This window comes from Lepidochelys olivacea (genome assembly GCF_965140295.1).
Source record: "Lepidochelys olivacea isolate rLepOli2 genome assembly, chromosome: 15".
NCBI classification, from domain to species: Eukaryota; Metazoa; Chordata; order Testudines; family Cheloniidae; genus Lepidochelys; species Lepidochelys olivacea.
In genome coordinates this window covers 31,054,025-31,076,542 of record NC_140425.1, presented here as the reverse complement: position 1 = coordinate 31,076,542, position 22,518 = coordinate 31,054,025, and the positions used below count along the sequence as shown (strand labels likewise).

Genomic DNA, 22,518 nt, shown 5'->3' with positions numbered 1-22,518 from the left:
AAACCTCAGCCTGAGCTTCCTAGGGTTTCTTCCTGCAGACTGACCCCTCTCTCTCTCCCCCTACCTTCCTCTTGCCTCAGAGAGACTCTCAACATTTTATACTCTTGGGTTGTAGCTAATAGGACCAGTCTGGCCCCATTGCTAGGATGAGTCAGCAGAATACCTCTGCATTGTTATACAAGGCCCTAGACCCTCATGTCCTGTTATACTCTTTTCAGAAACCATTGCCTATGTTTTAGTTTAGTGCTCCTGAGAAAATACTGCCCAGATTGCAAAGAGCACAGTGTTTGATCAGTGACTGTACAGTGCCCAGCAGAACCAAGGCTTACTCTGTGTGTGTGTGACTTGTATCCTAGGGGTCTGAGTGGAATGCCTCCAACCTGGAAGAGCTTCAAGGCTCGGGGTGAGTACTGGCCCTTTCCGCTACTTAATGTCGGCTGTTACACGTTAGACTCTTAAATCCTCAAATCACTTGTTTTCAGTTGCATGTTCGGGTGTCCTGTGAAATGAAATATGATACGTGCAGGCCATACTTCAGTGGATAGGGCACAGGATTGGGACACTTGCCTTCTGTTCTCAGTAGTGACCTTGGACCAGATGGTTCCTCTCTTTCTATCTCAGTTTTCCCACCTGTACAATGGAGATAATATTTGTCCTCATTTGTAAAGTGCCTTGAGATCTAGGGAAGACAAATCCTCTATAGGAGTCTAGTTAATACTGAGCAAGCTTATTGTTGTCTGAGGTGTGAATTCCCAAATACTTCAGAAGATTACGCATTACAGTATTTGGGGTAAAGCTCTTATCCAAATGGTGAAAAACTGCCTGGAGATGAGCAGAGTTGTGTGAATTGTTCTCCATTCCACTAGTGCAGACAGGTGGCTGCAGTCGTATGTGTCAGTGAACTCTCATCACGACATCACTTCTTGGCTTTATTTGCTTTACGTGTTTTAGGCCAATGGGAATTTTGTGTATAAATACTTGCTGCTTGCCCAGGACACATGTCAGCCCCTATAATGAGACTCTGAAAAGTTATTGCTCAACAGCAGGAATAAAGATGTTTAAATGGTAGTCCTTGGGAACAGATGTCTGAACACTTTTGAATAAGTAAAACAACTAGCACATTAATCCTTTGATCTGTAGTGATGGTATCCTTGAAATCTATTTTTAAAAGTCAAAGCTGGACAAATCCTTGAATAAATATCATGTGCTATTGATTTGTCTGAATTATATGAAATAATAACTTAATATGGGCATGCATTCTCTCCCAGTATACGCCAATTGTATTATAAAAATCCTGCTGTTATATCCTGCAGAAGTAGAGTAAAATGATGCAACTTTCATTTCATATTTCTGGTTGGAAGAAGGAAGAAAGGATGAGCTTGTTACGAAAGCACAAGTTTGAGAATCAGGACTCCCGGGTTCTTTTCCTAGCACTGCCGTTGATTCATTGAGAGACTTGGATCAAGTTTCGGCACCTCTCTCTCCCTCAGCTTCCCCATTGGTAGAGTGGGCAAGTCATTTTTCCTCTGTTCTCCATCTTTACATGGGACCATAATAGTAGAGAGAGATGAGCTGGGGGCTCGATTCAGCTAGTCCCTCACATGTAGAACTCCAGCTGATTTAATCGGAAGCGGAGGGCTTAGAGCTGATCTAAGGGCTGCTGATCGTCCCATGCAGTAAGAGCACCCATGTTACACTGGGTTGTGTATGGTTTATCACATGAATTCCAGTTCCCCTTCCAGGGCTGTGATAAGTAAACTCTCTGCCTTTGTTTCCTTTTGCATCCTGCAGCGTCTACTACATTTTAAATGTCACCAGGGAGATCGATAATTTTTTTCCTGGTCTGTTCGCGTATCATAATATCCGGGTGTATGACGAGGAGACGACAGACCTCCTGGCTCACTGGAATGAGGCATATCATTTCATAAATAAAGCCAAGTAAGTGGATGGAGATGAGCGAGTCAGTGCTTGGGGACATCGGAGGTCGGGATAAGAACCTGTCATTGGAATCTGTGGAGTGATGTCGAGTCCTTGCATGACACTGAGGCGCTTCCTCCAGCAGGGGGCGAGGGAGCTCCCTCACCAGTACCGTGGCTATTGTAAGGATAGTGTTGTGCCCTCGGTATGCTGCTGAATAGCATTTCAGCAAACGATATGGAACCATTTGCAGAAGCTTTTTGAAACCTGCCTCCCTCTGAATTCCCTGTTTGTCACAGAGCTGTGGTTCCCATTTCAGGGCAAGTGCAATGAGAAGTGTATTCAATAGGGAAGTAACCACCCTGCTGTCTAGTACTGGAAACTCATTGCTTTCGGAGAAGTCCTGAACAGTGTCCATGCATCTGTTCTGGCTTTGACTCTATCCTCAGCAGCCAGTTCCGCTGGACTCCTTCGCGCTCCCAGCTCGCTGTCCCTAGGTTTGGCACAATAACTCATTCAGTGCCTTTACTGCCATGTCAGTTAAGTAGCTCTACCAAGCCAATTAAGTAGCTGTCCCTTTGCTGCTTAATTGCTGGGCTCTTTGTGAGGCGCTGAAGAGGTTTCTGGGATCCCTGCTCTGGCAAAGGCCTTTGAAAAGGGAGTTCCCTCCGGCCCCTGGAATGCCCAAATACCACGTCTGTTCCTGTCAGTGGTTAATCATTAACCCCTTCACAACCAGTCACAATCGTGCTGAGATTTTATCTTCGGCGCCTTGTTCAACTTGCTTTTTTGTTTCCCTTTTTAAAAACAGAATGTTTGTTTGTTTCCAGTAATGAAGCTACATTCTGTTTGTGTTTGCACCTAATGCCCTAAAAGATTCAAGAGCCCCTAAGGGTCCTTCTGATGAAGTAAAACATTTTGAAATCCTTGAATTTTGTCTGTGATAGAATAAGCAGAGCAATGGCTCCCAGCAACAGTTAGTGACATGAACCACTCACATTCTGCTGAGGTTTCAGCGTGTGGCTTGTAACTTGATGGGCTTTTCTTCATTCCGATCTGCATGGGGTAGCTGGACAGTGACACCTGGTTAATTTGGCGTCTTTCATTAATCGGCCAAATCCTGCCCTAAGTAAGGACCAAATCATTAGGGTTGCAGGGGTGTAACTAGTGATTGAATTTGATTTTGTCCATCAGCCACAATGCCAGGATTAATAATGGGCTCAAAAAGTAAGGAACTGCATCTGAAGCTGTGGAGGTCCCATCCCTGACAGATTGTGGCACAATTCTGTCAGGTGATGTAATAGGCGTTGAGGTTCATAAATACATAGCAGGAGACATTTATTCCCATGTGTGATCCATCATTCAGTTGCCTTGCCTCCACCTTTGAAGATGGGGACCTGGCATAAGGGCCTTCTTGCCAGGCCCCGCTGGGCCTCCAACCCTGTTACTTGCTCTTCGGATTGCACCAACCTCTCTGAGGAAGCCTCTTTATTTGTGAGACTTCTTGCTCTGTGATTTTCATTCAGTCACTCCACCCTCCAGGGCATAGGTGATACAGAAGCCCTAATGTGCAGTGAACAGTGCAGGGGGGTTTGGTAGGGAACCCACCACGCCTGTTCGGTCCACATCTCCAAAGACAGGGACATGCAGATAAAGGGAGCTTTGGATAGTATCTGAAATAGCAGTGTGGTTGGCGTGAGAGGAGAGTGGTTAGGGGGTGTCACACTTCTCCAAATTCTAACTTTCCTTGAGAGTTTATTTTCTTGGACCATTTAACCCAAACCAATTAACTCCCTCTGAGCTGTGACGTTGGCTCGGTAAGGTGAACAAATGACCATCCATGCACCATATAAACCTGTGATAGTAAAACTTAATAAACAAAAGGATTTGAGATATAGTTTTTCTTATTTTTTGCCTTCCTCTCTAGGAAAAATCACTCTAAGTGTCTGGTACACTGCAAAATGGGTGTTAGCCGGTCTGCCTCTACAGTTATAGCTTATGCAATGAAGGAATTTGGCTGGTCTTTGGAAAAAGCCTATAATTACGTGAAGCAAAAACGCAGCATTGCAAGACCAAATGCAGGCTTCATGAAACAGCTGCTGGAATATGAAGGGATTTTAGATGCAAGGTAAGGTGATGGGTGGAATGAGAAGGTGACTTGCAAGGAAACGAAAAGAGCTCATCTGTTGCAGAGTAGGATGTCTCACAAAGCAGGATTAGCAATTTGCAGTTGTGTGTACGCGCATGTGGGGCCTATGCTGGGCAAATAAGTTAAAAATTATCAGAGTTGCTTGGAAAGGGGGGACACAATTTTGTGAAAAACGGGAAGAGAAGGCAGTTTTTGGTCAATGTTTTAGTAGCTGTTTCAGGCGCGGGTTGCAGCCAGGGCTGCTACAGGAAGCGGTCTGGCGCAGCTGCTGCCATGGAACAAACACATCGAGGTGCCACTGTGCTACTGTTGCTACAAGGCTTAAATGGTGATCTGTTGGCTCTTCTGTCCACTCAAGGAGCACAATGACTGAGTAAGGGGTATTGGGCCCAGCGAGCTCATTGGGTGGCTGGGCTCCCATGCCTGGAGCTGGCTGAGTTCCTGAGGCTGCATAGACATACATAGGACAAAGTCCTGAAGTTGAGGAAGTCTTTCTGAGCGAGAACAACTGGATTCGGCCCTTAGTTGGTTGTTGCTGAGCATCTTGTTTAAGTTATACTCGAGTGACTCTGGTACATGTTTTGTGTGCACTTGATCCGGATGCTTTCAGCTGCTGCATAATTTCTGGGGGACTTTGTTTCTGTTTCTTCATTATGTGCATATCGCCTTCATTTCCATCACAGCTAACTACGGATGTGATCAATGCCATTTAAATCACAGTTACCTGATTCTTGAGGACTTTGGTTGCTGTTGTTTTTCTTCCCTTGAATCTTACATAATGACCCAGCCATTTGTTCCCTTGTTTAGACCAGAGCCTGACTGCTTCGTACATCCTGCTCCTCTGCCCTGTGTTGCCACTGTCCTCTGTAGTGGGTGATCTGCTGGGATTGCATGTTTCCTCCAAAGGTTTCTGAGGGGCGTGACTTGTATGGGGCAGGGCACTGTGATGCATTTACATACAACAGCTGCTGAGTGTTTGATTGTAGTAATTTGTGCCTTTTATTTTTCTCCCCAGCAAACAGCGTCATAACAAGCTGTGGAAGCAGCAAGCAGAGAGCAATCTACCCCAGAATGCAGATGATTCTACGGGGCCCAGTGACTTCCTGCTCGATAGCTTAGACATCGATCTAGAAAACCGCCTATCTGACCTGGACGCACCTTCACAGTCCACGTACTTGGACAACAGAGCCAATATGGAGGCCGGGGGGTTTCACTACTGCTTCCGACGCCTGTCTGACTCACTGCTGGAGAACAAGCTGCCTGGTGACAGGGAAATATTTTTCCAGGTGGAGGATCTGGAGCGAGACGTACTTTCGGAGCAGGCCAATTTGCTGGTGGATCAGCCTCCCCCAATCCCTCCTGAGGCTGTGGCAGAGACAATGAAGGCTAAGGACAAAGTGGAACCATTGGCAGAGCTGAGAAGTTTCTGTGAGAAGGAAGTGAAGAAGTTGGAGTCCAGCATGCCAAAGGGGAGGAGTGTGCCCAGCCAGGCGGATCCGGGAAAGGAAAGCATCAGGGAGGAAAATCCCGTGGAGAGGTGGAAGCGGCGCTTGTCTGTGCACAAGGAGGAGAACTTACTGAACAGAGAGAACTTGAATAACAACAACAGCAAGAGGAGCTGCCCAGAGGAGTTCGAGGTGCGTATGGGCTTAAACGTAGATGATTAGTAACACCCGACACCGTGTGCATGAGACAACTCTCCACGTCCTAAGAGTATGATGTAATTTGGTTTGGAAGTGAAGGCTCCTGTAGTAGCACCTGTCTCCATGCTGAGCCTTTCCTTGTAGAAGTGCTTCTGAACATCGCTTTGCTTGTGTGGAGCCAGCCACCAAAGAGAGCATGCAGCTACGTGAACATGCTATAAACCTCTCAGGGGAGCCGCCTTTCTTGACCATCACTTGAAATGGTTGGTTTCCTCCAACACTGTCAGCTGGGAATCCTCGTGGCTTGACTCCCACTGCTGAGACCAGACTTCAGCAGTAATGGAGAGGGGCTTCCTTTAAAGTCCCTTGGAGTCCTTATAAATAAAATGTTTCCTATTGTTCTGTGTCTTCCCTTTCAATCTGCAAATTTGTCTTGTTTTAAACTAACCTGACTCTGCTATTCTGCATCCACACCAAATTGTTTGTCTGACTTCTTATTGCCTATTCTTTCCTTTTATAGCGCGATGCCATATTTGGAATCCTCAGTAAGGTCAAGCCTTCCTACCAGTCATGCACTGACTGCATGTATTCCTCAGCCAGTGCATCCGCTGAAGCCTCTGGGGAGCAGTGTGAAACGCTGAATCCAGCTGCCGCATGCTGCAGTTCTACAATCTGCACTCAGCCTTCGCTCCTCTCCCATGTGACTTCTAACTTGTTGGACCAAATGCCTAGCAAGTCGCAGGCTGAGGAAGTAATCAGGGCTAAAAATGATGTCTTGCCTCCATTGCTGCAGGGAACTAGTGTTTTGGAAGGTGGCACCTGCAAATCCGTGGTGGATCAGCATTGCAATATTTCTGAAAAGCCAAAAGATGCACCAAAAACATCTGTCAAAGCACTGCTTGCCAGGAGAAATTCCCACTGTGAGAAGAGCCCTCTGAATACAGAAGTGATGAAGGAAGAGTCTCCATCCAGAAAAGATGTCAAACCAACGAAGGACCTGAAGTACTTGCTGTTTAGTAAAGATCTGGAAAAGCCAACCACAAACAGTTATTTGATGCAGCATCAAGAATCTCTTATTCAGCTTCAAAAAGCTGGTTTAGTTAGGAAGCATACCAAAGAACTGGAGCGTCTGAAGAGTGTGCCATCAGAATCCTCGTCACTGGTAAGAGAGAGCTCCCTGAGCAGAATTGATGCTAGTATACCAGAGGAAAACCAAGATTTGGCTTTGCACCGAGGCCCAGTATCTCTTCTGGGTCCAGCACCTTTAATATCCAGAGAGAATGATGTGGAGAAGTTAGAGGCCAAAAACCCCTTACAGGGACTCTCTCAGAAAACCTCCACACCTGTCCTGTGCAGGCTAGAACACATGAGCAGTTACACAAAGGACTTTCTGAAGACCATATGCTATACGCCATCATCTTCCAGGAGTTCCAACTTGACACGCAGTTCTAGTAGCGACAGCATACACAGTGTGCATGGGAAACCCGGCCTGGTAAAACAACGTACTCAGGAAATCGAAACCAGGCTACGACTTGCTGGTTTGACTGTTTCTTCCCCTCTGAAGAGATCCAATTCTCTTGCCAAGCTAGGGTGTCTTAACTTGTCCTCCGAGGACTTATCGAGTGACATGGACGTGTCAACAGTAATGAACTCAAAAGAGGCCAAATTGAGTGAGTCTTCCATGCTTTGTGAGTCACAATCCTCTCTGAGGAGTGTGGACGTAAGCTCCAAACTGCTAGCAAATTCAGCCACAGGAAACTTGAAGAGCACACTTTGGAAGGGCAAAAGTTGACACGTTCTGGTGTATGTGTTGTTTTTTTAAAATCAGCATTTATTGCTTGAACCCAATGCCATTTTATCATCTGAAACAAAATAGTTCAGCTGATGCCACGTCTTTACCCCCTTCCTTGTGCAGTAAGTGGGGAGAAAGAGGGACATAACTGACATGGGTGAATGGCACAGTGAAAAAAAACATTGCATGGCTTGGAAGAGGACGTGGTGTGTGAACTGCCTACTGTTCCTATAGGACAATATTCCCAGTACTGTTTGCCAAGTATAGTTGTGTTAAAATATATATAGTGTAAAAAAATGCTGAAAATATTGTTTCAAAGTCTCAACAAAAGTCATGGCATTTTAAATTTTTTTTTATTTTGCAAAACAAACATAGCACAAGTCTCTAGTTTAAACAGCCACTTGTGGAAAAACCTGTAGATGGCAACATAAACTCTACCTCTGTTCTTGCTGATTTCTGTGTTGATTTTTTTAAGGCTTATTCCAGGATATTTAAAGTTTTTTGAAAAGCATTCCTACGACATCAACTGTAAAGATCCAAAAGAGTGTTGAGGTGTAGGCTTTACTGTACTGAGTAACTCTAACTATGAAGTCAAGTGAAAAAGTGTAGAGCTGTTGTTTTATTGACTGCGTGATCTGCTGACCCGATAGTTCCTCTTTACTGTATAATCAGGGTTAGCTGTCACAGTGTCTTGTGTTAATAACAGAATGTCATCTAGGTTGTGTGTTTTCAAGGTTTCTGTTAAAGTGGAGAAATGTCTTGTTCTTCAGGTATTGTTGCTCTTGTTGTGGTTTTATAGTTATCCCAGTAATAATGACAAGCCTGGCCAGTAGGTGACCATGAACCATTGTGAAATGTGTGTGATGCTGGAGTCAGTGGTGTAGCACTTGTGTTTTGGAAGCCCTGCTTTATCAGACTGTTGATGGCATGCATTGCAGATGAAAAGACGACTGACCTGTCTCATCCTACGGAGGGCAGGCTTTATTGTCATTCTGTACGTTTGAAACCTGGGGAGATGATAAGTTAGTTTATTTGGTAGAACATTTCTTGCATCCTGGAGTTTGCAGCAGAAATGCAAAGCAGCAGCAGGTTATCTCAGGAAGGTGTATGGTTGTCACTGAGCTCTGAAGCTTTTTAGAAGTCTCCACATTGAGTAACATCCAAAGGGTTTATTTTTTCATCATCCGGAAGCAGTGCGGGAGGATGAGTATTCCTGCTCTTGTTCGTTTATAGTACATATTGTCTGGGATGCACAGGTTAATTTCAGTGATGGTCTCCTCCTGATGACAACAGAAGTGCAAATTCTGCTCTCGGGTGAACGTGTGGTGCTCCCCTGGGCTTCCCTGATCTTACACACCCATCCAAGGGCAGAGTTTGGGGCCAGTGCAAGGAGGAGGCAGTAGTTTCACTAGCCTAGCCTAAATGGAATATTGCAATATCTCAGAAAGGAAGGAAAAGTGGAGAGCTAGGTTAGTTTCCATAGTGTTAAACAATCATTAAGTCTTCTACATGGTACTGCTAGCTAGATTTCTGATATGGTAAGGCATTTAGGGCTCAGTCCTATACCCTCTGAAGTCAGTGGCTTCAGTTGTGCAGGATTACCTCTTAGAGCAGAGCCATTGGCTGTATAGGCCGTTCTTTTTTCATCAGCTGCTTGGTACTAGTTTCTGTTGGAGGTTTATGGCCAACTCAGAAACACTCCATTTCCACTTAGTTCTCATTCAGGCAAGGCGGGGGGGCTGTATAATCTTGGGCACAGACCTCAGGATTCAGCCCTTGATGATGAAACAGAATTCAAGTAAAAATGGGGATGATCAAAATGAATGAGTGAGATTATAAGAAATCTGCTTGAGCCACTTCCAGAGATAGGCCGGTTGGACACACAGATAACCCAGGTTAGCCCTAAAATGCTGTCCCTCAACAAAGGAGCACTCCCAGCATCATGGTAACCAGCCCCATATTCATTTGTGGGTCGTTGTCGTCACACCCAGTGACCGTTTATTACAGAACGATTTCAGATAAACACTGTTGTACCATTGACTTCCCGCCCCTGCCAGGTGCAACGTGCCTCAAAGGAGGCCCTTTGCCTCTGGGGTGTGTAACACATTGTGGTAGAATGCATTTGCCAGCCTGGTAGAAAAAACACATTTAAAAAAACCTCCAAAACTCTGGGAGATACATTTTTGCCAAATTAAGGATATAATTTTCAAAAGTGCCTCAGTCACTGAGGAGTCTGAGTCCCATTGCGTATCAGTTGGATTTAGACTTAAGTGACTTAAGCACTTTTAAAAATGGGACTTAGGCTCCTAAATTTTCAAAAATGCCTGAATTCCATGTGTTAGACTAACTTTGGTGTCACAGTGAAATTTAAAGTGTGGTGACAACAAATTATGGATTTGTTGTGGTCCGTGGTTTTAACAACCAGGTCCATGTGAGTCTGAGCTGTTTTTTTAAAAATCTGCGTTTGCAGAGCCGTTGCTGGATAAAGTCTTTCAGATGGGGATGGAAAGTGAAGAGTGCAACTTTGAACAGCAGATCCTACAACCTGCCATTTAAAATGTTTGAGTACCCATTTGGGAAGTGTCCCTTGGTTTCCACCGTTTAGAATACCAAGGATTCCTTTTTTTTTTTTTTTTTCCAGTAACTCCCCCAATTTTGTACTAAAAACAGGAGAAATATGGGCTGGGAAGCAGTAGATAAATATTTATCTTTTGATAGAGGGGTCAAAATATATATACATCTTGAGCATATGGCAAATTTGCCATTTCATGTGCGAAAGAAGCAAAAGCTTCTTAAGCAAGGCACACAATGGCAATATCTCAGAGGACGTGAAATATTTTGTAATCCACGTTTTCTAGTGTCGGGAAACTGATGTCATTGTTAGAGTTGGACCTTCCCTTAGCTGCAATGTTTGTGTTATTGTCTGGCTATAAACCTTCAGAAGTGGATTTAGCATGGACACTTCCTTTGATGCTGTGATTGTCGTTGGTTCTTGGTGTGGTTCTTTTCACTGAACCCACCCTTTTGTGCATCTTGGAAATCAATACTGACTAGATCACTTCAATACACTGTGAATTCACTGACGCATGCCCCCCTTCCCTCCCCAGTTGTGACATTTCAGTTTCGCTGTATCTGGGGTGTGGTGGTATATCTAAAATATTAATGTTGTTATTATGTGCCTAATGTCAAAGCATCATGGGTGCGTTTCCAGGTCCATATCTACTGTAGTGTATTCCATATATTTTTATTACTTGTCTTTTAGTTGTTCTTACTTAGGTTTTATTTGTAAAAGATGGATTGGGAAGGAGGGGTGGTTGTGAGCATGGCTAAAGCCATAGCACTGTGCTTGATTATTGCATGGCGGCAAAGGGTTTCTTCAGAGCCTATTAGCCCATGCTGAAATTATCAGCTAAGGTATTTTTGAAAGCTGTTAATCTGTTCACCAACTCCATCCAAACCACAACATTGTGCTAAAGCCAGTTGCACAGTTGTTTGGATTCTTCCTGTCTGCAAATTTGTGCACCTGTTCACACTGACAGTCTTCTTTCCCGAGGAGAGGCCCTTTCCCATCTGACACAGTTGGACAAAGACTGCCCTTATTTACACCCATGCTGTTCCATTGAAGCTGGATCTGCAAGGCAGAATTTGACCTAGTTATTTTATTTAATTTCTATTTTCCTGTGGATTTTTGCTAGCCCTCTTTATCCAGATAACCCTAAAGGATCCCTAATAGTGTCACTGTAGGATAAAGCAGATAGTTAACTCCTCATGGCTAGGACTCCACAGTGTTATTAAGCAAGATCTTGTGCTTCTCTTGTGGAGAGATGGTCACTTAGGTCCAAATTTTGCATGCAAAAAGAAGTGAGTGTGGTGATATTTGTAATTCTCCCAGTTGTGTGTGCAGATCACGCATGTGTGCATACAACACATGGGCTAGGTTAGACGAGGATTGTTAAAAGTGCTGATCTCTGGTCTAATTGCTCCCACTGAAGTCAATGGGAGTCTTAACTGTTGATTTCAATGGGCGTAGAGGCAGGCCAATGATGAGTGCTTCTGAAAATCCCCTGTGTAATTGCCTGTTTCCAAGAATGGCAGGAGTGACACACACAGATGTGGCCATTTGTTTCTGCAGGTTGTTTTGCACCTGTGAGTTGGCTGCTGCCTTGTGAGGCCTTAACACCTACTGTTCCCATCCCCACTGCCAGTGAGCTGCAATTCTATCTATTTTCTTGGGGTGGGGACATGCACTTTTCACAGCACTAACTGCCAGTAGGGAACCAACCCCAGGCAGTAAGACACTGCAGTATATTAATACACATTGCCTTTGTTCACAAGGTCATTGCCACGTATGCCCAATTTGACATTTGTTGGCCAACCCATTGTAGCTTGTACTAAGAGAGAAGCTTAACAGGTGCTTAGACTTGAAGAACTTCTGAAAATGTCCAAGTTGTTTTAACAATACAAGTGAACAAACCTATTTCCTTCCTGTTTTCTTCTTCTATGACCTGCCAAACTCTGCTACATACAAACTACTGCTGTGGTAGTTTAGTTTTCAGTTGACTACAATGCCCATATTGTGATTGGAAAAAAAAATCACACAGACTCCGTTATTTTGTGGAACATAACTGTGTCACCACACACATAATGTAGCTTATCAAACTTGAAGATCCATTGCTGCTTAGTGCAACACAATACTGTTGATACATGTAGTTTATTTTTAATTTTTTTTAAGTCAATATATGCGTAGAGGCTATAGCATGCCAATTCAAAGTTTTTGTAGCCAAAAAATGCAGTGCTTGCAGGGTTGTTAGTCTCGATGCATGAAAATATAGTTGTTTTCTTTCTCTCCTATGTATTGTAATTGTTCTTTTACAATTGAGTGCCTTAATAATAGTTTACAAATACTGTGTATTTATGCTGAGCTGGTAAACGCTGCTGTTTTGCTGTTTTGTCTTGGTGCTTTGATGTTTCAGTGTAAGTAAGACCATTACTATTTGCGTGTATGATTCCTGTATAACTCTGATGGTCCCTGATCTCAGAACTGCTAATCAGTTTTCCTTTGTTATGTGTATGGGTAAAACGATGGGCTTTGTAAATGGATCCCACATAAATTCCAGCTTCCGTTGCCCTGGCCTCATCGCTTATGATTTATCTCTGCATTGCTGCAGACAGTGCAGGCAAGGGAGGGCTTGACAAGACATTCCAAAGATGGAAGGCCATCGTTACACTTGGAAGAGTTACAGGCATGATCTAAGCCAAGGAACACTCCAACATCAAATCTGAAATGCACAGACTGGCACCTTATTTCCAGCGTATGCTTTTTTTGTTCCTTGTTTTAGAAATAGCACCATTTTGGTCATCATTTCTCAGTGTGTTCTTTAACTAAATAATATGCCCCTTCATGTCACAGACTTTGGTCTGCTCTCCTTGCCTGAGACTTGACCTAGGGCCCATGAATAGTTACCACCCTTGTTAGATAAGCTGCGGACATGAATGAATGGGTGAATAACCAGTCGCTGTTTCAGTACATTGCTGTACTCTTATGATAACAGTGTTCTTTTTATTTCATTGTATTTCTTGATTCTGGTTTTTATATTTAAATATGCAGTATCTTTTGTACTGTACATTTGCAGTAGGGGATGCATAATGCACTTTTTTTTTTTTTTTTTACTTTTGTTGGTAAAAGTGTACTGTATGTTACATGTGCTTCTTGTGAGGAAAATAAACATTTTTTTCTTTACAAGTGAGGTTTCCACTATCTCTTGAGTAACGTCCATACGCATAGTCAGCTTGTGATCAGCATTTCAAAGCAGATGACTGGCCAGTGCAAGCCTCCGAACGTTGTGTACAGTATATTACAGGAGAGTCAATGTCAGTAAACAGCTGTCGCTGAGAAGGGGGTACTGACCTATAGGGCTTTGCGGCTGACCTATAGGGCCAGACTCGGTGATGATGAATGTGGGGATGTATGTCACAAGCCAGATTCTTATGTAAGTGGCCACCACTGCATTGCCAGCCCACCAAAGCCTGTGGAGTGGCGTTGGCGAAACTGAGATCAGAATCTGACCCCAGGAGTAAGTGGGCATGAACAGTCAGGGAGGGTAACTAGCACCAATCTCTCTGGTATTCGGTAAGGGTGCAAATGCATGAAATGTTTTGTGTCAAGTGATAGGAGTGGTGTGGGAAGCAGGAAAGAGGAAAAAGGAACCAGCAGGTGGTGGTGAGATCAAGCAGCTTCCCTCTCTCCCCTCACAAGTTTTATCTCCTCCACACCTCCTTTTTGTTACATGCCCTCTTTCTCCCCACACTGTGTAAGCCAGGCTTGTGTTGTACAATCACCGAGATCAGACTGGAGCGTGCTTACACCCCTTTCCACCTGCAGCTGTTGTCACAGTACCACTGCTGAGTGAACTGTGCCTATTTGGCCCCAGTAAGATCTTGTTACACCAGTGACTTGCTTTCTTCCTGAAACACCTGACCCAGGGAGTGCAGAGTCCAGGGGTAATGAGGAAGGAGATACAAAAATGGGGACTGGGTTAGAGAGGCAGCAGACCCCAGAGATCCAAAAGAATTTGGTCCTTGAGATGACCTAGCAACGCTGAGGTAACTGATTCATGCTGCAGCTTCTCCAAGCTCATGGTGCAGTTTTGCTAGCATTCTTCACTGTGAAGAGATTTTAGCATCAGCATTTGACTCTCATCTCCCAGTGACTTTGCTGTCTTTTAACTTTGAGAATGTTTACCCCTTTGTTTGCTGGGTTTATTTAATCCCATTTACTTAATTTTTGGAAATAAAGTCTGAATATGGGCTGCAAGTCTTTTTTAGTTTCTTTTGGGGGGAGGGGGCTGTTTGAAATAAAAATAGAAATCCATTTAATGGAGGAGGAACAGGAATTAAATATACAATGCCAGTAGATTTTTTTAAGAGACTGGAGTTTGGCTTTAAGGAAACTCTTTCAGACTCTGAGCATCTCAAAGCATCTTTCCCAGTAATGAGTCAAATGCCAATAGCATGGTGTCTGTGCAGGCAAATGCAGCAGCTATTACATGCGAAGCAATATTTTGTCCACAGCACAGGAGAATTTATTTTATTTGAGAGGATACATGGCATTATCTGACAGTGCCATGGGTTCTTTAACTCCCAGCAGATGTAGTGAGTGGAAACCTGCGTTTTAATGTCTCCTTCAAAGAACAAATAGCTAGCATTAAAGCAGATTAATTGTAAGTTACAAGATGTAACTGGGAAAATGAAGCCTTTTTGTGATGAGTCAACTCTGCTCCAGACCAAAGTTCCATAGGACGTAGGATCAGCCCTTCCAGTGTATTCACCAAATTTTGCCTTTAAAGGCAAACAGCGAGCATCTGTCTCTTGTGCCTTTAAGGAGTCTTGTTACTGCCTGGAATTGTTCTTGCTCTCTAAGCTGCTTCAGGGAAGAAAATGTCAGTGTTTACCTTGGCAGAGTAACAAAGCACAGGCTGAGGATGTTCTTCAGCTTTGGCATACTTGCTAATTGTCTGGGAGAAAGTCGTTAACCCCAAGAAGTATTGTTTTAAAATTACATTTTAAAAATTGATTCAGCTCCGATTTGGCAGGAGATTGGCATCTGTCATTTAACCATTGGTCAGGAAGAACATGGGCAGTGCCAGCCCAGGCCTGAACCCCATATTGCACTGCCAGTTGGTTTCACTGATCTCTGGGAGAGCTTCAGAGAGGAGCTCGTCTCCATAACCCATTGGGTCCTTCAGCAGAGGCTGCCATGCAAGCCCCAGTTAGTGCTAAGATGCTGTGAGGCTGCTGGGAAATAATTGACACTTCCACACGTATTTTAATCTCTTGCCAACATTAATTTGCCAACTTCTCAAAATACTAAGTGTGAAAAGTGTAGGCCGGAAAGTCATTGAAATGAGTCAGGTATCCAACACCTTTAAGCCTCTCTGGAGCTTGGTGTCATGTGAGCTATGGTTTGGTCCAAATATTAACACACACAGCTATTCTCTGCAGAGAGATTAGGGACAGGAGGGGATGCAGGGAATATTTCAAACCTGTTCTCACTTTATGGGTTTATAAAGTATCATCCTGGAACCACAGCTCTGCGTACAGCCCCATGGATTTGGCTTCTTTGTTTAGCCAAATGGCATGCTTTTGAACTATGCTAGTGACCTTATAGAAAGTCATTTGTGGGGGAAAGATGAGCCCATGGAGAGGAATTCACCACCTGGGTGAGCAGTGCCTGTATGGAAAGGTAGCATAGCCAAGCTCTGGAATCTGTAGAAAGAACTGTGGCCAGTTCTTGGGAGCCTGGAGGAGAGACAGAGTTTACAAGTTGTACGTGAGTGAGAGAGAGTGCTATGGATTTTTATTACACTTCTCGGGGTGAGACTGTGTGTTCATTTTGCTTAAGAATTGTCCCCCTGTTCTTCCCCATTCTCTCTTTCACCACCGTGCCTGACAGAATTGTCAGTCCTTGTAGGTTTCATGCTGATTACAACCCTAGTACCACATTCCATTCTCACTAAAGCCTGCATCAATCTAGACTGGCTCCATTGACTTTGGTGGCATTACTTCAGATTTACACTGATGTAAATGAAAAGGGAATTTGGCCTTGGATCATTTGACACCAGTCCCAGGCCCCTATAGCCTAGTATAGTTTCAGTTTAAATGGAGGAGGAAGAAAGTCCGCTTTTGGTTATAACTGGGCAGTGAAGAAAACAATGCCTCAAAAGCTGAGCCCTTCCCAGGGATGTTTTAACAAGAGGTGGGAGCTCTCTGTCAATTAAACAGGACTAAAGGCAGCTCTCCACGTGAATGAGCCCCAGCACTGGTGTCATTATGAGCTAAATTCTGCTCTCAGTCAGCAAATGAAGATGGCTCCAAAGTGGGCCACTGAACTTACCCAAGACATTGCTGAAGGGTTGTGCAAAGGTGGGCATCTAGGCAATGTGTACCCCACAAATAACTCCTAGTTCAATTGTGGTCTGATATGGACTGTATTTAAACAGGGATAGGACACATTTCAGGATGCTGTCAAGACTGATGGCCCATAAAACTGGGTCACCTTTTGAGAATTATACCATGTGTGGATCCTTATTTTCAGCTGCCCTTTGTATAATTTTTTCTTACCAGTCAATTGTTCCTAGTTAGGTAGTGACATAAGATCAAGGAATGCACTGAACACATCTTTTCTTGGATCTGCAATAGCTCTGCTACCACATATGTGACCAGCCAGTTGTTGGTTACCCATAGCCACTCTATGCATATGCAGGTAATGAGGACAATAATTCAGACTCTTGGTGCCTCATCCTTAGTCAGTGTTATGAAAGGAGAGGAAAATATTCAGTCTTGGAGAAGGCCATATGGCATGCTCGGAGAGCAGCCACTGAGGTAAATTCCCATTCTTGTCTGAATGTGCCAGTTTAAGGTCAAATGTCTTAGAGCTGATGGGAAATGACTGCCTAGGCCAGATTGAGGATCTCTGAATCTGCAATAATGAGAAGTGTATTTGAATTTGTCATTCAGACTATCCAAATCTCAGTTATGCTCAGAACAGTCTCCAGAGAGCTGGTTTCAAAGTGCAGGGTGGCACCAATTTATTAATTTTGTATTCTGAACTGTTGATATCCACACCTACCCTTGTGAAACTTGTGTTCCTTTTATGGCTGGTTCCTTTTCCTATTTGTTGCTTTTGAAACTCTTTGCACAGGGCCCCGTGGTTGCTTCTTGATATTTGTCTGAATTGTGCTCACCCCAGATTACTGGGGAAACACAAGGAAAAGGTACACACATGAAGGCACTGTGATTGCTGTAGAATTAAACAGAGCAGAAATTGGCTGCTTTCATATTTAGCAATGGGGAAACATACACCACCCAGGAAAACATCTTGATTTGAAATTCTCTAATGATCCAAGCCTTTTATTTATTTTAGATGTTTGAATTAAATTAGATAATCTTTCTGTCTTTGTGGGTGGTTGAATGGCTCATGACTAGTAACAAAACATGAAGACTGTCCTGACTAGGTCATGGATTTGATCCCGGCCCAGGTCAATGGGGGCTGAAAGTCACTGCCACATGACAGCTGCTCAGCAGCTTATGTGAAAAGACTTGGTGGTCTCAGGTCAGTTCCTAGTGGCCATGTCTGCATCACAAGAACTACTATCACAACCTGCACAGAGCATGGGTGTGGTGGTGAGACTACTTTGTTGGTCCAAACTGCAGCAGAGCAGAGCGGGCGACCTAGCTCTATCAGCATTTGCTGCTGACTTGACGGACTAAATGAAATTGCAGTACAAACAGAATTAGAGCTAGAGCCCTGCCAGGAAGACCTGAGTGGAAATTCCTGCAGCCATGAAAACAGGGCCTTCAGAGACTAACTGTTTTCTCATAAACATTCGGCTCACAGGAAGAGAGAGCCATGGAATAGCTAGATGAAAAATGAGGGTTTAATGCCGAGCAGGGAACACCTCGTAATGAAAATCTGAGAAGGCAATTGTCACAGGCTGGCTGGCCCTTTAAGGAGAGTAGGGCTTAGCTGGGCCTGGGATGAGCAGCACCACCACCCTGCCCCCTGAACTTATCTTGATGGCCTGGGGATCAGGTGGCTCATAAAGGGCTGGGGAGAGGAGCTGCAGGAGGGTGGTTGTTTCCTGGGCCTGGCCATGAATAGAGAGAGCGGCAGGGGAGAAGGAGGCTGCTGGGGCAGGCCTGGGAACAGTCCACCTCCCCAGGCAGACGGGCTTAGTGGCAGACTGGGAGACCCAGACTCGGGGAAGGAGTCCAGGGAGGAAGCCCCGAGGCTCAGCAGCTCGGATCAGAGCTGGGCCTCCAGGGAGAAAGTCCCTCCACCAGTGAGCAGGGCTGAAGAGTAGCCTGTGAGGGGCAGCAGACCCTGTTGTTTTTGTTGTCTTGGGACTAGAGACCACAATGTGACAAAGCCTCCTAAAAGAAGGGATAGGCCTGTTGGAGGGACTAGGAGGGAAGGCAGAGCCCCGCAAGAGGGTGGAGGGAGGGTGTGCTACACAGGCATAAAACCCTGCATGGGTGCTGGGAAGGGCAGAGCAGCAGAAAGCTGATCCCAAGGAAGAGACACAACTCAGTACAACACAGTCTGCCTGCTGCACTGCTCTGCACTCCCGAAACTGCCCTGTGCTGACTGGCTGTGTGCTCCATCCTGCCCCCAGTCTCTTCTCCCTGCCCTGTCTCCCTTCAGCCTGTTCCCTTCAGAGTCCCTCTCCCTTGCCTCTAGCTGATCCCCTCCTAACCAAACTCTTCTCCACCCAAGAAAACTGGTGGCACTAACCTGACATTTGCCACCGTTCCATAATTCACTCTGCTGGTGTGTTCTACCCGTCCACCACCCGGGGTCTGCTGGGTCTGTTTAGATTGCAGGCTCCCAGGACAGGGGATGTCAACTACTCTGTGTTTTTACAGCGCCTGGCACCATGGATGGCTCTGGGTTGGCCCTTCGCCACTACCATAATACATGTGATTGATAATAAAGGAAACAGAATTCTCTGAACCAAAGTCCTGAGATTGAGGTTATCTGTAAATCAGGTTTTTACAGCCCTGCCAAAGTTCCTGACCATCCTGATATTTTTGCATTTCTCTTTAGATCAGAATAAAATATTTCATCCTGTGGAAGTACAATCCTCCACCCTAATCCCCCTGTCCTCTGTCTACCCCGTGAGCCTGGCTTGTACCATAGCTCTGGATATGGTACAAGCTGGATATGAGTCAGCAGTGTGCCCTTGTTGCCAAGAAGGCCAATGGCATTTTGGGATGTATAAGTAGGGGCATAGCGAGCAGATCGAGAGATGTGATCATCCCCCTCTATTCAACATTGGTGAGGCCTCATCTGGAGTACTGTGGCCAGTTTTGGGCCCCACACTACAAGAAGGATGTGGATAAATTGGAGAGAGTCCAGCGAAGGGCAACAAAAATTATTAGGGGTCTGGAACACATGACTTATGAGGAGAGGCTGAGGGAGCTGGGATTGTTTAGCCTGCAGAAGAGAAGAATGAGGGGGGATTTGATAGCTGCTTTCAACTACCTGAAAGGGGGTTCCAAAGAGGATGGCTCTAGACTGTTCTCAATGGTAGCAGATGACAGAACGAGGAGTAATGGTCTCAAGTTGCAGTGGGGGAGGTTTAGATTGGATATTAGGAAAAACTTTTTCACTAAGAGGGTGGTGAAACACTGGAATGCGTTACCTAGGGAGGTGGTAGAATCTCCTTCCTTACTGGCTGGGATGATTTAACTGGGAATTGGTCCTGCTTCGAGCAGGGGGTTGGACTAGATGACCTTCAGGGGTCCCTTCCAACCCTGATATTCTATGATTCTATGATTCTATGATTCTCTGTGTGTTGCGGCTGTCAAGTCTGCTTCCGGCCCTCGCAGAGCAGTGCATGTGTGAGTATATTTAATGAGACCCACATCTGTCTGTAAACTGTCCCCTTATCGTAAGCAAGAATCCTCCCATGACACGGTAGATGTCCAGTTTTAGGGATGAAGACAGACACTGTACAGTGTGTGCTCGGTGGGGAGTTCTTAGCTTTCTGTCAAGGCCTTTTATGATTTGCCCAAACATACTCACATGATGACACTCGTAGGAAAACTAATGCTCCAGGTAACATGCACTTGTGTTCAGTTTTTACGGCCTGACTCTCAGGTGCAGAGAATTCACTTTGAGTTGGGAGTGTTGGGTCTTCTGAAAATCAGCCCTGCAGTTCTGAAAAACAACAGCTTTCCCTGTGTTATGTGCTTCTAGGTCCCCAGCCCTGACCTCCATCTCTCAGCAAAACTATGTGGAAGCAGGTGTCTGTATGTGAAGGAGCTCTGAGTTGTTGGTTATTTACTGATTAACCCAAACGTTCTCATTAAATTAATCCTGGTTATTTACTGATTAACCCAAACATTCTCATTAAATTAATTCCCTTGCTCCTCTCTGGTCTCCAAAGATGTGCTGAATGCCTCAATTCAGAAGCTGCTTGAAGGTTTGCCTCTTTAGGTTTTTGCACATAAAAATAATTTCTAAGCAGCCATTATGAGACAGGACTAGAAACCTGATGAAAATCCTTGCTACTATTGCCGGTAAGTTAATATTTTTTTCTTGTTATGATTGAAAGTTATATCCTGTTATGATGTTGCCATGGCAAAACCAGACAACATCTGGAGCAACACAAATTCTGTCTGTTTTTGATGACTGGCATGGAATTTATTTCTAGGCTTGTTCCCAAACTGTGCTGCTTGAACATAAAACACCGAAGGAGTCCAATACCCAGTGTGTGACCAGGGCTCAATATGTAAGGTGGCCTGAATGGAACATTCCCCTAACTTCCCTCTTGGTGTGATACCTGGAAGAATATGAAACAACATTAGGACAGAACAACATAAAGTGAAGTCTTCTCCACTTACTGTGTGTCCCTGGTGGTCCATTAGTCTTCATTGACCAAATGCTATCATCAAGCATAGCCCATTTCCCACCACCCTGACCCCAGGCACCGCAGGATTGTTTGTTCCTTGTGGCATGTTTTCTCGGGATCTGTCCAGTTTAGTTTTAAAGGATTCGGGTGATTGGGGCTTTCTATCACTTCCCTCAGGAGGCTATTACACAATGGAAATGGGTCTGACGAGTCAGCACTTTTTTTCCTGATGTTCAGCCAATATTTTCCTTTGCTTAATTCAATCCCATTACTCCTAGTTGTAAACCATTTTGTGTCACCCTGGATATGTTGACATCTGTGATATGGTGACAGCCATGAAAGCAAAGCCAGTAACTGTTTTAATAAACTTGAATGTGGTGAACACACTGATATATTAGGACCAAGCAAGGGCAGGGGAATGACTAGATTCCAAGGCCAGAAAGGACCACTGGCCTCATCTCATCAGACCTCCTGTATAGTGCAGGCCAGAGACTTGCCCCATAATAATTCCTAGAGCAGAATTGTCAGCGCTGGGGAATCCACCACCACCCTTGGTAAATTGTTCCAATGCATAATTACTCTCACCGTTAAAAAGTTACACCTTATTTCCAGTCTGAATTTGTCTAGCTTCAACTTCCAGCCATCGAACCTTGTTAGACCTTCCTCTGCTTGACTGAGGTGATTAGAAGACCACGTGGTGATGTCTGGGCCTGTTTGGCATGATTTTGTTACTGTTCTAATGAGGGCATTGCACATAAGGGGAAACAAGCTGCTGGTGTTGATTTAGCTTTCACGGGGTGTTAAGATTTGTCTTGGTTTTGATTGCCCCTGCTCCTGGAAGCAGTAAATGGAATGAGTAAATAAACGCTCTGGGATGTGATTAGTTCTGGTGGGTGAGCAATGGTGGAGGGGAGAGAAGAGGGAGTAAAAATGTAGCCACAGTCCCAGTCCCTGTGTTCCCTGAGCCAAACCGGTCATGGATGGGTGGGGGCGAGGTTCCACACCTTCCCTTTGGGGAACAGACTGCAGCTGACATTGGGGGAAGGGGAGCGCATGCTACACCTTTTGACCGTGTGTGGCGGAGGCCATGGCAGATTGCTGTGGAGTGGTGCCAGATTGGAAGTCCTCTATCCATGACTGAGTAAAGCATGGGTAGCAGCAGGGCAAGTTTTCCTCGCATGCTGACCCCTGCCAACATGCCTGAGTCCTGATTTGTAAACATCACAGCTGGCAAGAGGCAGGTTCAGTTCCCAAGGGCTGTTCCATCCTTGGCTCATCTGCTGAGTATCCCTCATGTGGTGTTACTTAAATTCACTTTATTTCACTGGGCCCATAGATTTTCCATTTTTGCCACAAGTCACGTTATTTGTATTTTTGTAAGATATTTATGGTGCCAATCACCACAGTATCTGAGCACCTCATAACCTTTACAGTTTTGTCCTCAGACAAATCTGTGCCAGCCTCACCCCGTTAGACAGGGACTTGCTTTTATCCCCTTTTTATAGATGGAGAAATTGACACATGGAGAGATTAAGTGATCTGCCCAAGGTCACACAGGAAATTTGTGGCAGAGCAGGGAATTGAACCTGGGTCTCTGAAGTC

The 22,518-nt window shown here is 44.8% G+C and overlaps 1 protein-coding gene across 1 annotated transcript in view; it reads left to right on the top strand.

The window, feature by feature from the left end:
• The window catches only part of SSH1 (slingshot protein phosphatase 1), a 61,081-nt gene extending 47,933 nt beyond the window's left edge, over nucleotides 1-13,148 (top strand). Inside the window, exons 11-15 of the mRNA XM_084648905.1 lie at nucleotides 357-403; nucleotides 1,792-1,938; nucleotides 3,845-4,045; nucleotides 5,082-5,703; nucleotides 6,230-13,148. Coding sequence (XP_084505031.1) covers nucleotides 357-403; nucleotides 1,792-1,938; nucleotides 3,845-4,045; nucleotides 5,082-5,703; nucleotides 6,230-7,501 — 2,289 coding nt within the window. The 3' untranslated portion in view covers nucleotides 7,502-13,148. The remainder of the gene's footprint in view (nucleotides 1-356; nucleotides 404-1,791; nucleotides 1,939-3,844; nucleotides 4,046-5,081; nucleotides 5,704-6,229) is intronic.
• Nucleotides 13,149-22,518: the final 9,370 nt, after the last annotated feature.